The 15625-nt window shown below is 58.5% G+C and overlaps 4 protein-coding genes across 4 annotated transcripts; 3 read left to right on the top strand and 1 right to left on the bottom strand.

Moving 5' to 3' along the window:
- Window positions 1–417: 417 nt before the first annotated feature.
- Window positions 418–1626, top strand: SPSK_02570 (uncharacterized protein; the record flags this gene model as incomplete). Its single annotated transcript, XM_016729439.1, has 1 exon — window positions 418–1626. The coding sequence occupies one exon, from the start codon at window positions 418–420 to the stop codon at window positions 1624–1626; it is 1209 nt and encodes a 402-aa protein (XP_016588978.1).
- Window positions 1627–2714: 1088 nt separating this feature from the next.
- SPSK_02502 (salicylate hydroxylase) lies at window positions 2715–4121 on the top strand (the record flags this gene model as incomplete). Its single annotated transcript, XM_016729371.1, has 2 exons — window positions 2715–2717; window positions 2790–4121. 2 exons carry the CDS (start codon window positions 2715–2717, stop codon window positions 4119–4121), a joined length of 1335 nt encoding a protein of 444 aa, XP_016588979.1.
- Window positions 4122–4951: 830 nt separating this feature from the next.
- On the bottom strand, window positions 4952–6496 carry SPSK_02451 (uncharacterized protein; the record flags this gene model as incomplete). Its single annotated transcript, XM_016729322.1, has 1 exon — window positions 4952–6496. One exon carries the CDS (start codon window positions 6494–6496, stop codon window positions 4952–4954), a length of 1545 nt encoding a protein of 514 aa, XP_016588980.1.
- Window positions 6497–10705: 4209 nt separating this feature from the next.
- Window positions 10706–14980, top strand: SPSK_02152 (uncharacterized protein; the record flags this gene model as incomplete). The annotated part of the gene is made up of 1 exon (XM_016729029.1): window positions 10706–14980. The coding sequence occupies one exon, from the start codon at window positions 10706–10708 to the stop codon at window positions 14978–14980; it is 4275 nt and encodes a 1424-aa protein (XP_016588981.1).
- Between the last annotated feature and the right edge of the window lie 645 nt (window positions 14981–15625).

Below are 15625 nucleotides of genomic sequence, written 5' to 3' on the forward strand. Positions count from 1 at the left end.
GTTGACAGAAAGATTTCCGTCTCTTCCCATATGTATTGCCTCTGGATTACCTCTGGATTCCCTCGCATACGGACTGCCCCGCGCGTCCGTCCCCGGTGGACACTACATGTTTACCCGGTCAAGCGAAATGGTTACTGCATATAAGGTAGGTTTTGAGCCCGGACCTGGTCCCTCGTGTTGTTTCTTTGAATGACACCAGCCACCATTGGCTAATGTGTGCCGTGTAGGGAAGGGCAATATAAGGTTAGAATAGCCGTGTTTGTCCGACGATCAATGTCCGTGTTTACCTTTCCCTGCAGTATTCCTTTAAATACGACACAGAGCGTCCACACGAATATGCGATACCTTGGCTGTTTCCACGGATGCAGCACCTCCTCTGCCCGCCGGCCATTCTCCCTTCTGCCCCTTCTCTTCACCATGGTGTCTTCTAGCGCACTGGCAGCCGCTGTGGCTGTCGCCGTCCACGCTACCACAACCTCTGCCGCCTCCTTCTGCGACGCGTCTTTTACAGGCAGCAACGTCTGTCTCGCCGCGTTTTCGTCCAGCAGCAGCGTTACCTACCGCATCGGTGTACAGGAAGCAAGTGCAGCTGCATCCTCGCCCACTACGTATGACACCCTCCTCCAGATCGTCGCGCCCGTGGCGATTGGCTGGGCCGGCGTGGCCTGGGGCGGGTCCATGACGGGCAACCCGCTGACGGTGGCGTGGCCGTCGACGGACAATTCGGCAGTGGTGTCGTCGCGCTGGGCCACGGGCCACACGCTGCCCGCGGCCTACGCGGGCGCCAGCTACCGGACGCTGGCGTCGTCCAAGAACGCGACGCACTGGACGCTGTCGGTGGTGTGCACGGGCTGCAGCGCGTGGTCGGGCGGGTCGCTGAGTGCGTCGGGCAGCAGCACGCTGGCCTGGGCCTCGAGCACGCGCGCCGTGACGACACCCGCCAGCAACACGAGCTCATTTGGGTACCACAACGCCAAGGGCACGGTGGCGGTGGACCTGGCGGCGGCACGTGTGCCGGCGGCCGTGTTTGACGCGTATGTGGCGTTTCTGGCGGGTGGAAGTGGAGGCGGGACGGGGACTGGGACCGGGACTGGAACCGGGACTGTTCCTTCGCCGTCGACCACTGCATTGCCGCCTTCACGTCCGTCAACGTCGATTACGGCACCCCATCACTCGTCGACGCAGCCTGGCCCTCCGCCAAGCAGCAGCGCCACCGCCTCCATCACGACTGTCGTTAGCACCGTCTTTGTTACGGTCACAGCCCCAACAACAACATCCAAGGCTGTCCCCCCGTCGTCCTCACCGTCCTCGTCGTCAACGCATCCAATAGGCACCATCATCCCCCCCTGGGACTCGGTGCCGTCCAAACCAAGTCCGACGCAGGGCAGCGGCAACAATGGAGGTGACGGCGACGACGACGGCGGTGACGGCAGTGACAGCAGTGCCCCCGTACCCACCATCACCGTCACCGTCATTGAAGGCGGCACCGTCCCGTCGGGGTCGCCCGCGCCGCCCATCAGCAGCTGGCCGACGGGAGTCCCCATTGTTGGCGGCAAGAAGAAGGGGCCGCCCTTTGTGCCGCCCTTCCACCACCCTCCTCCTTTTGGTGTTCCCGTCTGGGCCTAGGCGAGATCGTCCATGTGGATAAATGGTCAATGCCGGTCGAAGGTGCAGGCAAAACGAATACACGAAATATCATCGCATTGTCCGGCTGCGGGATCTTGTGGTTCTGGGGACGTACGTGGATCTTGGCAGATAGTCTCGCATACATTCAGCTGCACATATTCTTAGAGTTAAAAACAACACCCGGTCCTGTTCCCGGCGAGTCTCCGGTCTAGTGTGCAATGTACTCCGTAGTACCATGTGGTCGATGTTCAAGCGCGGCGGTTCCCCGCAGCCGGCTAACCATACATCGTACAGCCATATTGTGGTCGTGACCATGATGGGGTTACTCTATCAGTCTATTTAGTATGTTGTTTACGTTGAGTTATGTTCTATTATTGAAATTGGTCCACACGTCAAACGGCGGTTCCCCGCACAAACACAGGATGAAGGCATCCCGCAGACAGGCCCACTGACGAACCCACGGATGAATCCATCCGCTGCAACTTCTGTCGATCAGTGAATTTTAAGGGCGGCCAAGAGGACCTTCCCCATCCTCGCTCTCGGTGCATATCTGCACGCAGACACTGCAAATGCACTGCAAAGAGACGGAACGCGACGGGCGTCCACTCCTGGATGCATTGTTCCGCGCAATGTTCCATCCGCTGTTCCGTCACGGCTACCAATCCACTCGTCACTGCTGCGTACTATGCGTCCATGGTGCATGCAGCGTCCGCTGTTCGTCATACGTCGAGCGGCCCGGGATGGCGTGTGAAACGTGCACATTCGTCAGTGGCTGCCATGTGGCACTCGCCGGTCGATTGTGTCGTTCCCAAAAGCTCATTGGAGCTTATTTGGGGCTCATAGGGGGTCCTTGGGGCGCGAGCGCGAGGCGGAATGTCACAATCGCGATCAATATCACTAGCAGCACCCACGGACGAAGCCTTCCTTGAACCGAGTTCTCGGGACAGTTGAGATACTTTCTCATATCTCCATTTGGCCATTTATCTTCCGTCTCGCCCGAGTCCTGTTGCTTATAATTAAATAGCAGTCGACCCGGCTTCGGCTGCTGCTCCAAGATTCGGCCTCCAACTAACCGCAACCCGACAAACATGGTACGTCTCGCGTCTCCCATCTCCCCACCCACGCTTGCCTCTGCAGCACCACAACTGACCCCCGACACCTAGGAAATCATTGTCATCGGCGCCGGCCTCGCTGGCCTGACCGTCGCCATTGCCCTGCAGCAGGCGGGCCACAACGTCATCGTTCTCGAGAGCGCCCCGCAAATTACCTACATTGGCGCCGGCATCCAGGTCTCGTCCAACTCGTCGCGCATCTTGCGCCGGCTCGGCGTCGACAAGCACATTGCGCCCTACTGCACGGAGCCCGTCGACCTGCGCATGATGCGGTGGCAGGACGGCCAGGTGCTGGTCGAGTGCCCGCTGCAGCAGCCGGCGCTCGACGAGTACAAGAGCCCCTACTGGCACATCCACCGCGCGGACCTGCACCGCGGCCTGATGGCGCGGGCGACGGAGCTGGGCATCGCCGTGCGCCTAGACAGCCGCGTGCAGACGGTCGAGCCGGACGTGCCCGCCGTGACGACCAAGGGCGGCGTGCGGCACACGGCGGACCTCGTCGTGGCGTCGGACGGCCTGCACTCCGTCTGCCGCGAGGTCGTCCTGGGCCACACGAGCCCGCCCAGCCCGACAGGCCAGATGGTGTACCGCGTGACCGTGCCCACGCGCAAGCTGGCGGGCATCCCGCAGCTCGAGGACCTGGTGGCAGTCCCGCGCAACAACCACTGGATCGGCCCGCACGCCACCGTGCTGTCGTATCTGCTGCAGGGCGTCAACGAGCCGCTGGTCAACTTTGTCTTTACGTGCGACGCCACCACCCTGCCCGACGGCGTCAACACCCAGATCGGCACCGCCGACGACGTGCGCGCGCGCTTCCGGGACTGGGACCCGCGCCTCGACGCCATGCTCGCGCACGTCGACGAGGTCCTGTCGTGGCGCCTCTTCACCCACCACGAGATCCCCCGCTGGGCCCACGCCGCCCACCGCCTCGTCCTCATCGGCGACGCCGCCCACGCCATGACGCCCTACCTCGCCCAGGGCGCCGCCATGGGCATCGAGGACGCCGCCGTGCTCGCCGGCGTCCTGGCCCAGCCCGACTTTGCCGCCGTCGACCGCCTGCCCGCCGCCCTCCAGCTCTACGAGGCCCTGCGCATCAAGCGCGCCGCCCGCGTCGCCGAGGCGTCCATCACCAGCCGCTACTTTACGCAGATGCGCGACGGCCCCGAGCAGCAGGCGCGCGACGCCTGGATGCTCGCCCACCCGGGCATCCAGGAGGGCCACATCAACATCCGCTCGCGCAAGGAGTTCCTCGACGAGCTGTTTGGCTACGACGCCTACGCGGCACTCAACGAGGCGCTGCAGACGGCGCGCGCGGGCAGCGTTGCCGACGTCAAGGCGCAGGTCGGCACGTCGTCGGTGTCGGCCATTCCGGTGGAGGCATAACGAGAAGCCCAGCGGGCAGAGCGAGAGATATTGCGTGGTTTGACCAGAGGAAAGACGACAATGTATGCAAGAGACTACATAGAGTAGTGGATTCGTAACGGATACTATCACAGCATTGACAGAGTAAACATTCGGTTTCTATTCAAGTTGCATCCAGTCAGTCGACGCAGGCCCAGCAATAGACAGCGTCCGTAAAAAAATACATCGCACAGTTACGATTCTGTACGAACCTTGGCGAGTTGTTGGGTAAGCTAACAAAAAAGTCGAGAAGCCAGGTTGCCCAACAAAATATACACATCGCCCAACATCCACGGCGACTCTCCGGATGCTAAAAAGGGACTCTTGGCCGATGTGGAGGTTGAGTTCGTCAATGTGGAACAGCTTGGCAGCTTACAGTGACTTTAATGCAGCCACTTCGTTTTGATTCTATCAGTGCTCTTGGAAATGAATGAAATAAAATTGCAGCTTTGAGAATGTTGGTCCTATCCACAAATGCTCGCTCGGGTGTAAAGGTAAAATACAGGCACGAAGAGAAGAAAGTAATTAAAGCAGTAAAGCAATACAACAAATATGAAAAAAGCACTCGCGTTGACAGCACGCGCGTTGTGTAAACAGCACACACGACTGCCGCTGAGAGCTGAGAGAAACACAATGTCCTCCCATGTGCCTTGACAATGGAAAAAGAAAATCAATGTTGCTGTAGGCGTAGGTGTCCAACAGTCCCCCTTTCAATTTATTCATCCAGTCGAGTGCTCGCGTTGGCGTTGACATGGACATTCTCGATGTACTCGACAAGCCCGTCGCCTGCTCGGGCATGCTGCACGGCCGACTTACGAGTACTGGTGGAACGACGGCTCGCCCAGCCGCTTCCGCCAGCCCTCGCCCTTGATCATCAGCGCCAGGATCGGCAGCCAAAACACCAGCAGAATCAGCGCCTGCGACGACCACGTCCACGCATAGCCGATCTTGGCGACCATGGGCGACCACCAGAAGCCGACGACAAAGGACAGGCCGCGGCCCAGGTTCATGAGCACGGCCGACTCGGGCGTCTGCGGGCGGTAGCAGTCGGACAGGTAGGCGTAGAGGCACGTCGACGTGATCTGCAGGCCGCACACGCCAATGGCCAGGCCGACGAGGGGCACGACGTAGTGGTAGTTGTGCTGCAGGCAGGCGCCAAACACAATCATGCCCACGGGGCCGAGGACCGCCGAGAGGCAGGTGAGGTACAGGCGGTGCTCGGGTGTGGCGCGGCCGCCGTTCTTCTTGGCGAGGCGGTAGACGATGACGTCCGAGAGCTTGCCGCCCGAGAGCTCGCCGACGACGCAGCCCACAATCAGCGGGATGCCCGTGCAGAGACCAATCGTGCCGCTCGCGAAGCCGTACTTGGCGCCGTAGATCTTGGCCATGCTGATGGCCGGCAGGATGTTGATGAACGTCCAGCTCAGCGTGTAGAACCAGAACGGCAGGGCCACCGACGGGTAGCGGAGCATGTAAAAGGACGTCAAAAAGTCCTCGCCGCGCAGCCGCCGCTGCGGGATCAGGTTGCCCCGGAGGTCAAACAGCAGCGCCCAGTACGCGCGCTCGCGCGTGCGCTGCTGCAAAAACTGCGGGCCGCGCGAGAAGAGCGTCTCGGGCAGGGCCACGAGCGCCACGAGGAACGAGACGCCCGTGACGATGGCCGGCATGTAAAAGTCCCAGCGCCAGCCGGCGTACTGCCCCAGGAAGCCGCCCGTCAGCACGGCAATGTGCGCGCCGTTGGTCACAAAGATGGTGTAGACGCCCGTCATGGCGCCGCGCTCGTGCATGCAGAACATGTCGTTGAGCACCGGCGTGCCCAGCGCCATCATGCCGCCAAAGCCGATGCCGTTGACCGCCCGCACGCCCACGAGCTGCGCAAACGTCGTCGTGCGCGCCGTCGCAATGTGCGTCACAATCGTCACCAGCTGCGTCACCAGACACAGTGGCCGCCGCCCCAGCACGTTGGACAGCGGCACCCACACAAACGGCGACAGGCCGCCCGTGATGATGGCCGTCGTCGTGCTGTACGTGACGATCTCGACGGGCCGCGCAAAGGCCTTGGACAGCAGGGCCAGGCTCGGGTTGGGCACGGCCGCGTTGAACGGCCCCAGCAGCGCCATGAAGCTGACCTGCAGCAGCACCATCCACTTCATCCACCGCGGCCAGTTGAGTGGGTCGTCTCGGAAATCGGACGGCTGCGGCTGGAGCGGCAGGCCGTGTGGGTCGAATTTGGGGCTGCCGACGCCGTCGGCACCATCCGACGACGACGACGACGGCTTTTCCGGGTCGATGGGGTCATGGCGGCCGCTGCCGACGGCGCTGCTGGTATCGTGTATCGTCTGTATCTTTTCCGACATTCTGCTGATGTGTGGGGGGGCAGGGGGGATGGAGGAAAAAAACACAAAAACTGCAGAGGAAACAGGATGTGACTTATATCAACATCAACACAAACTACCCCAAGGGGACGGTAATAAAAGAGTGGGGAGAAGGGGTGAGGAGGAGGAGAGGAGGAGGAGAGGAGGAGAAGTTGATGGGGCGAGGAGCCGGCAGATGATGAGAAACGACAAAAAGACAGGAGACACAAAAGACTGTCAAAAACAAAAGTCGGATATCCAGCACCGAGTGCAGCTGAGGAAATCAGAGGTGGTCAACGGCAAGCTGGTGGTCTTGGTTGGCCCCCATGGCAATGACATTGACGCGTATCCTTCAATGCTCGTTCGAGTATGTCGTATGCCGCACGGAGGAGGTATGATATGTCGCCAAGAAAACACACAGCAAAGCTACTCCATGTACAGAGTACGACCGACGTCCAGCCACTGCTTCCCCAGAGCCTGGTCTTGCTTTGGCGTTGGCGGTTTCGGCAAGGCGAACAACTCTGCGTCTTGGGTTGACTCGTCTTCGATTCTAGCGCTGGCACGCCGGGAATCGAAGTGGGTGGACGTCAAGGGTGGTGTGGACAAGGGATGAACATTGGGGGGTTTGCAGGGGTTGCAGGGGTTGTGCCAGAAGAAATCCGACGGGAGAGAGGTCAGAAGAAAGGAGGCAATGGAGATGGGGGAATGGCCGTGGCGACGTTCATGGCCAATGTCCCGGCCGTCCTCCGGACTAGGAAACGGCGCAGAAAAAGCAAAGACGGCAGCTGATGGACTAACCAGGCTGAAGCCAAGAGAAAAAAATAAAAGGAGGAAAGCGAAAACGGAATCAGGGAGACACGTTGTGGACTCGTCACACACGCACTAAACTAGCAAATCTGGGGGATTCAAAAGACATCAGGGGTCTTCAGGCGTACATACTAAGGACACTCACTAGGACGATATGGACAGCCTATCGTCGCTAACCAGTCTGCGAGTCAAGCGAACAACGGCTAGTCGGCATGCCGCGCGCATTGCCCGTTTTGGCTTCTCGTGGCAGAAGTCCAATAAAAAGGGCTGAAGAGCCCGGAAAATCGCCGGGGCCACAGACCAGGGAGCCAGGCTTTTTGTCGCCATTCTTCAGTGGGGACTTGGCAGCGGGCGAGAAAGGAGGTGTGGAACAATGATCTGCAATGGGCCAACCAGCTTAACTGACGCTGCCGTAGCTCTGCAAGTGAACTGTTTATTGACTGTTAGCAAAAGAAACGCGGAGCCTGGTTGAACCGTCAGCATCCTCCCACTCCCTGTTCCCTGGTTGCGCGGAACTTGATCGGGAAGACCATACTCGAGTCAATACAATATGAGAAAGAGAAGCAAGGAGACAAGTATCATCACATCGAAAGGCACAAAAAACATCCTTTCGGCATGCCAACAAAGGCAAGCAAACAAAGGGACAGTACAAGAAAAGATCGACGTTCCCAACCACACAATGGTACAATAGACAGACGATATGGTCACCCAAAACGGCCATAAGTGGGGGGCAGCGTTGTGTCGTCGACAGGTTCCCAAGAAACAAAAAGGGTTGCATTGGGGGGTGCAACATGCTCAACGAAGCACTGGCGGAGCCAAGCCGGGTATTCTGATGCTGAACAGAACAAGCATTTTAGTACAGAGTCGGCATCCCAGCCAGAGCAATTACGACATTCACCCGTGTGATTAGCAACGGCTGTCGTTGACAATGGAACGGCGCGCAAACAAATGCATGCAACGACTGACGAGATGGATGCAATGAGGTGTTTCTTTCTAGCTTGAGAACCTCCTGTGTAGGAGCCTGGAACAATGTACGGCATGCTCTTCGCAACAAGCAATGCAACTCTACACTTCAGACGGCACACAAGAACAAGGGGCGAGGAGGTATCGATGTGTTGGACAAACAAGCGTCCACGCAGAAACGGCCCAGAATCCATATTCGGCATCCCACTCGGCCGTGCTTCGCATCCGTCCACGACAGAACGGGAAGGTCCGACAGGAGAACCAGGAAGATGCAGTGAGCGGTTGGCCATATGTGCACATGTATTCTGTACGAATTACAGTTCAAGAGATCTGCGCCGTACATATGTCACCATGCCGTTGGCCGTCAGCTACGATGGGCTGCAGAGAATGAGCGTCGAACATGCCCCGTTGAAACGAGATGACCAGGGGGACATGGGCCAGTCAGCAAAAGGAAACGAACAATGCATTCTGTCCGAACGGCTGACAATGCCATTGATGTTTTGTACTTACTTCCCAGCATCGCCAGTGTGGATGCAAGAACATATGACATACGACATACAAGTATTTCGACTTTTCCACGGCAGGTTCCGCGCCAACTCCATCGTCCTATCGACACGAGACGCCCCTTTTTTATGCTCCAGCACTCCATGTCTCCATAGCACGCCAGAGTGCCCAGCAGCCCAGCAGGGAAGGATCGTCATTTGCCACCCTGGCCCATATTGTGTGACCCATATGTGGACGGATCCACCACCGCACGAATACGATGTACTTTTGTTCACCAACACCCACTTTCTTCCCGTCGCGGACTTGGAGAGATTAGGACAACCCCCTTTCCATCTCCTTTCCCCCAAAAACCCGTCCTCACCATTGCTTCATCGTTCCTTGCTTCGTCTGTTTTCCAGATAGCTTCAGTGTTCTTCCACGGCGGTCGCCATGGCACACTCTGGGAGTGAAAGAAGATTGCGCTTAGCTCTCACGAGCACGAGCAAATCCCCAGCTGCCGCATCGGGCCCCAGTTCTACATTCGCCCTAGCCCTACCCATTCGGCTCTATTGCATTCATAAGGGCCGGTCCCGGTGCCTTTTTTTCTTTTTCTTTTTTTTGGGGGATTTCCATCCTCCTTTTTTTCATCCTTTTCTTGTTTCTTTTGCCAAAAAAAAAAAAAAAAAAAAGGACTGAATGTCCCATGCTGCACCGCCCAAGCGTCTCCCGTTGATCACTTCTGTTCTGCACACTCAAGCATTTGTCAAAAGGGGGTTGATGTCGAGTTGTCCCTGGCTCCCAGTTTCAAAACAGTAGTGTCTTATGTTTGTACAAATACGCATTACTATGGCGGCTCTGCCTGCGACTTCCAATTGCTTACGCAAGTTTGTTGATCAAAGCAACAGGGGCAGGAGCGATCAGTACAGCCAAGAGTGGCGCAATGATACAGGGAAGGTGCAACAGGTAAGGAATCGTAGGTGCACAAAGGAAGCCACGACATGTGTTTGCTCCTGTGCTACGGATTGACTCCACGATATGTATATGGCAACAGCCACCCTCACGTAACAGTCGTACAGCACGGCGTACGACACGCCGTGCAATTCTGACAGTCGCGCTTTCCTGGCAACAATCTCCGTGCACTTGCTCGTTGATGTCCGTCTCCATCGCGCCTTCCTCTAGGCGGGTCCGCGAAACCGGCCCCTCGTTCCCGGGCATCGGCCGCTCCTGCCCTAATCCCTAAAAACCCACTCGCATTTTAGCTTCGCACTTGCCTCCGCGTTTCGCTCTCACAATGTACCCCTCTCTTCCTCCGTACCTGCACCTGCCTCCGTTGTGCCCTGGCTTGTTCTCGCCTCGCAGCCCAGATTTAACCATTTCCACACGTTGATTCTTCCTCCGCCACTTTTCCCTTCTCTTCGCCTTTCCGCAGCCTCACTCGCCCGACTGATTCGTCCGTGTCTGCCTCGTCTCTTCTTCCCCGTTCCCCGTCACTCCAGCCTCTCACAACCCCACGGAGTGCAAACCCTGCTCCCATTAGACACAAGTCCCCAACGGCCGCCAGTCTCCAACACCCCCCGTTCTCCATTCTCCATTCACATTTCTCCATTGCCGATACTCCACCCGCCACCATAGCTGTCTTTCTTATCCCTTGCTATCATCCTTACTGAGCGGAGCGACGTATGATGCCGAACAGTTTTAGGTTTTGTGACAGATCTCTTTTTTCCGCACCCTTTTTCTTGTCTCCACAATAACACTCCGAGCACGACAGGGCCAAGCTGCTCTGTTCTCTTTTACCTCACACAAACTGTCTTTGTCAGCCTCGTCTCCTGTTATTTATTGTACCACATAGGCGTTAGCTGTCGTTTTGTTTTTGTCCCGGCGGTGACCTCTGGGCGAGAGGAGCGCTCTGGCCGAGACAGGAAGTCCTGGACGCGAGATCGAAACGGGAAGATTCCTCCGATGGCGTCGGCAGGTGGTGCCCCGCGATCGGCCCCCGGCGGGACCCCGTCCTCGCCAAACACGTCGAAATCGTCGCAAACGTCCAGCTTTGCCCGCCCGTCGCCCGCCCCTGCCCGCGCGAAACGGGTGCCCGACAGCCAGCGGCGGCGTGCTGCCGTCTCCTGCGACCACTGCAAGCAGCGGCGTGCCAAGTGCATGCGCGCCTCACCCCGCGATCCCTGCTCCAACTGCATCGGGAACCGCATCAAGTGCCAGTCCACCTTGCCACGCAAGCAGCGTGTGTATGGAAGTGTGGAATCCCTCAGTCTGCGGTACCGCGCCCTGGAGGCACTCGTAAAGGGACTGTTACAAGATGAGGAAGGAACAGAAAGCGGGCCAACAAGTGGTGCGGTCATCGGCACCGGCGCCGATGACAACGACAACGACAACGCCATGGTGGACACACCTACACACCAGCCCGCCCTCGACCTCGACGCCCTCTACAGCGCGGCCGCCGCCCGTGGCATCCCCATGCCCCCGCGCGAAGACATGACACCCGTCAGCGAGATCTTTGCCTCCACCGACGGCAAGCCCGGCCCCGCGCCAACAACCATTGTGCCGGCACCCCTCACGTCACCCGGACCAGCTGTCCCTTCTTCGTCCACCTCCTCAACAGCAACACCGATATCCCTGCCCATAGCGACGTCCATGCAAGCCACCGCCCGCCCAACTGCGCCGATGCCCTTGCATCCACTCCACCCACTCCCCCACCAACATCAGCTGCCCACGACCACGACGCTCACGACTCCCACCGCCGACGAGAAGCTCATCCCGACACCACACGGCGTTGCTCACTACGTCGGCCCCTCGAGCTCGTTCCGTTTTGTGACGTCCATCCGCGCACTGGTGGCACAGTGCGGCGACAACATCGGCGGTAGCGACCTTGTTGGAGGTGCCGGCGTCCAGGCGAGCGATGCGGCTGGCGAGGCCAGTCCTGCCACCGGTAGCGAGCCCGGCGCCGGTGGTATCTCGGGGGGTGACGGGACACAATCCTCACAATCAGCACCCAGCGCGTCAGGGTCAGGAGCATCGACTGACGCCACTGCTGGTCCAACGTCGGCATCCATTCGCGACGAGTTTGTCGGCTTGAAAACGAGCAAGGCCCTTGAGGTGCAGGATTCCTCGGGGGGTGATGAAGACGAGAGCGACGATGGCAGCAGTGCCGAGGAGGACGGCGAGAGTGACGGTGAGAGCGCTGAGTACGGCTACGGCGGCGACGCCATGGACGACATTGTACTAGAGGACAAACACCACCCACTTCAGTCCCAGCCCCAGCCGTCACCGCTTCCGTACCAGAGTCCCGTCGTTCCATACCATGCACCACAACCGCCGCATCAACACACGTTACCAGCTCGGCAATACACACCGCAATCCGGTGGTGCAAGCGGTAGCAGCGGTGGCAGCGCCGGCGTTGGCGGCGGTCCGCTCTCCGCCCCGTCTCCTGCAAACAGTCGCCGTTCCCGCTTCGAGTTTGACGATGCCGCCAATGCTGCCTCATTCTTACCGCCACGCGAAACCGCCAACATCTTTGTGCGCGTCTTCTTCGACCGTGTCCACCCCAACTATCCCCTGTTCCATCGCGGCTCGTTTATGCTGCGGTATGAAGCTCTTTGGCAAAAACCACCCAACGAACAGACCCCCCTTCCTCAAGGTGGCATGACGCCAAGTCCAATGACCAATCCTCGAGGCCCGGGTGCCGCCGACACTACGACCCACCCCCAAGAGCGCCAGGACGACTACGGCTGGAACTGCTGCCTGGCCATGGCCTTTGCCTTTGGCGCCCAGGTCCTCGAAGACCACGACCGCGCCCGCCGTGCCGCCGCCGGCATGCAGCGCCGCTATCTCAACCTCGTCCGCTCCTCTCTCAGCCGCCTCTGTGGCACCACCAATCTCGCCAACGTCCAGGCACTGCTGCTGCTCCAACTCTACGAACACAACGCTGGCCAGCGCAATGCTGCCTGGACTTTCCTGGGCTGTGCCTCTCGCATGGCTGTGGCACTGGGCATGCATCGCGACGGTGTAGGTATTCCCGTTACACCCATGGGGCCACCCGAGCCAAAGAGCGGTGGCACCAACACGAACAGCTCTCAAAAACGTGGCGGCGGTTCTCTACTTGCGCGTGCGGCGGCCGCCGCTACGCTTCCTGCGTCGGCCAGCACGCCTGACCAGGTCACCGATCGCAACGACCGTCGCCGGGTCTGGTGGACCCTGTACCAATTTGAACGAGGCCTCTGCATCATGCTGGGCCGGCCGTCTGCGCTGGACGAGGCCGAAATTGCCGTCGCCGCACCTACCGACGACTCTCAATATCCAGAGCTGCCCCAGGGCCATTCTGCCAGTCTCCTGCGTCTCATCCGTATCGCGTGGCGAATCAAGCAGATGGTTTTTCCAGCTCCAGGAAGCGCTCATAGCATCAGTGGCAATACCAGCACCGCCTACAATGCGTACTATCCCGGCAGCACCGACCCTACCACGACACCTCGCATACTGCTTGCCGAGCTCGATGCATGGCGTGCGTCCTTGCCCGCCCACCTCCAACCCGGCTGGAAGTCCACAGACATGTCGCACCGTCGCGCCGTGCTGCTGTTGCATGTGGAATACCAATATGTGCGCTCTCTGGCTACACGCCAATATGTTCTGGAGCGCGCTGACCGGTGCAGGATCAAAGCACAAGCCCTGTCGCCATCGACGGCGGCAACGTCGTCTTCTCCGGGGATCAAGGAAACGGCGGCGGCGTCAGCATCCGACGAAGCCGTCGACGAGCTCGCCGACATTTGTCTCAACGGCGCTGAGCGGGTCCTCGACTACTGTCGCCAACTGGCCGACATTGGCCAGCTCGACGGCGTGGCCTGGATCGACATTTACTTTTTGTACCACAGTGTCTTGGTCATCTGCCTCGACTTACTCGCGCGTATCGTCACGGCATCGGCCGCTGCCAAAGCCAAAGACAAGGACAAGGGCAAGGAAAATGATGCAGCAGCCGACAGCAAGGCGGATGTGACTGCTGCTCGCCGCCGCACGGCCGTCCGTTCTGTCTTGCAAATCACCCAGCGCACACGCCTCGCACCGACGTTTCGCGTGCTGGTGCTGGTCGCGTGCCAGTTGGCTGCTATCGTCGGCGCTCTGGACGGCCTGCCGAACCTGCCCGCCGCAGCCTCGGCCTCAGGCAGCACCAACGCCACCACGGCCGAGGCCGCCGAACTGGCTGCGTCAAACAAACACCACCACCCGTCCCATGGGTCGTCGGCCCGCAGTGGCGGCTCGCTGGCCACAACGTCGACAAAGCGCGGCCGCGGACGTCGTCGGCGCAACAGCTCAAGCATGTCACGCGAGCGCACCACGTCGCGGTCGCGGGGGCCGTATCCATCCACTCTGTCAGTCATGATTGGCGGTGCAAGTTCTGTTCCCAATGCGTCCATGGCGCCGCCCCCGCCGTCAGTATCAACTGTGGGCCACAACACCACCTCAACCATGTCCGATGCCTCCTCGCCTGCCAACGTGTTTTATTCGCCAGTGTCCCAGTATCAGCCGCAGCAACACCAGCATCAGTTCGGTCAGCAGCAACAGCATCAACAGCAGCATCATCATCAGCATCAGCACGACCTCCATATGCAGCAGCTCCAGACCTTTGGTGGCGCCGACTGGTTTGCCTCCGACCCAGCAGCGTTCCCCTGGCAGGTCATTGACGCCCGTTCGTTGGGTATGGGTGCTGGAGGCGGGGCAGGTGCGTCTGGCGCTGGCCTGCCACCGAATGCCAATGTCGCTGCTCCAGTCGGCCCCGTCAATGTGGCTGCAGCGGCCGCCGCTGCCGCTGCCGCGCAATTTCCGGTTGCTTTCTATACGCCGCAAGGCATCGACTTTGGCTTGACCACAGACACATCGACCTTTGGCGAAGATCCGTACGTGGCAGGGCAGCCGCCGCCGCCGCCACAGCAGCAGCAACAGCAGCAGCAACAGCAACACAGCATGTATCGGGCCATGGACCCGGCCGCGAGTAGCAGTGGATCAGTTCCACCACCGACAGCAGCCTTTGCCGCAGGGATGGATCTCGAGCCGGGGCAGCAGCAACAGCAGCCACGCCATCCCCACCACCCTCATCGACAACAGCAGCAGCAGCAGCAGCATCAGCAATTGCAACATCATCAGCAGCACCAACAGTACCCACAGCAACCACCACAGTTGGACAATAATGAATGGATCCAGATCTGGAGGGAGGTCAAGAACCGGTATCAATAATCTTCAAAAAGAACTAATGGACTTGTGTAAATAATTTGGTGTGATTGAAACTGGGTTAAAAAGGGTATATACTTTATTTCGGGTTCATCAGCGAGGGGTTGACTTTATATTTTCATTTTCAATGATAATGCATTATTGTTTCATCGTTATTATACTACGACTGACATGCATAACGTCTACAAACGTCAAATTAATTGACATTTACATAGTGGAAAACATTGCCGTACAATTATTCCGTGTTTTATTGATAGTATTAGTGAATTTTTACCATTTTCACTTTCTGTTCTTTTCTTTTCTTTTTTTTTTTGCGCGGGGGTTTGAAAAAAAAAAAAACAAAGCTCATGAAGATTCAAACGAAATTGAATTTTAATAACGCTATAAAATTACAAGTTTCAAAATATAGCAAGCCAAGCCGAACGAAGTCAGCAATTAATTCAATACGTTAAGCCTCTCATGTCCTGAAAATTATGGAGAGGCAGTGGGTTGTCCCCGTCGAGGGTGTACTATAGTTTCGCAGCGAAGAAAAAAAGTCATGAATCCAATCCCATGATGCACCCGGTACTCGAAATATTTGAACTCCATAACCGCCCCATGCCCAACCGCCCCATGCCCAATAACGTATCCCAGTTATTGAAGAAAAAGCAG

The sequence above is a fragment of the Sporothrix schenckii genome, assembly GCF_000961545.1.
Source record: "Sporothrix schenckii 1099-18 chromosome Unknown Cont43, whole genome shotgun sequence".
NCBI classification, from domain to species: Eukaryota; Fungi; Ascomycota; class Sordariomycetes; order Ophiostomatales; family Ophiostomataceae; genus Sporothrix; species Sporothrix schenckii.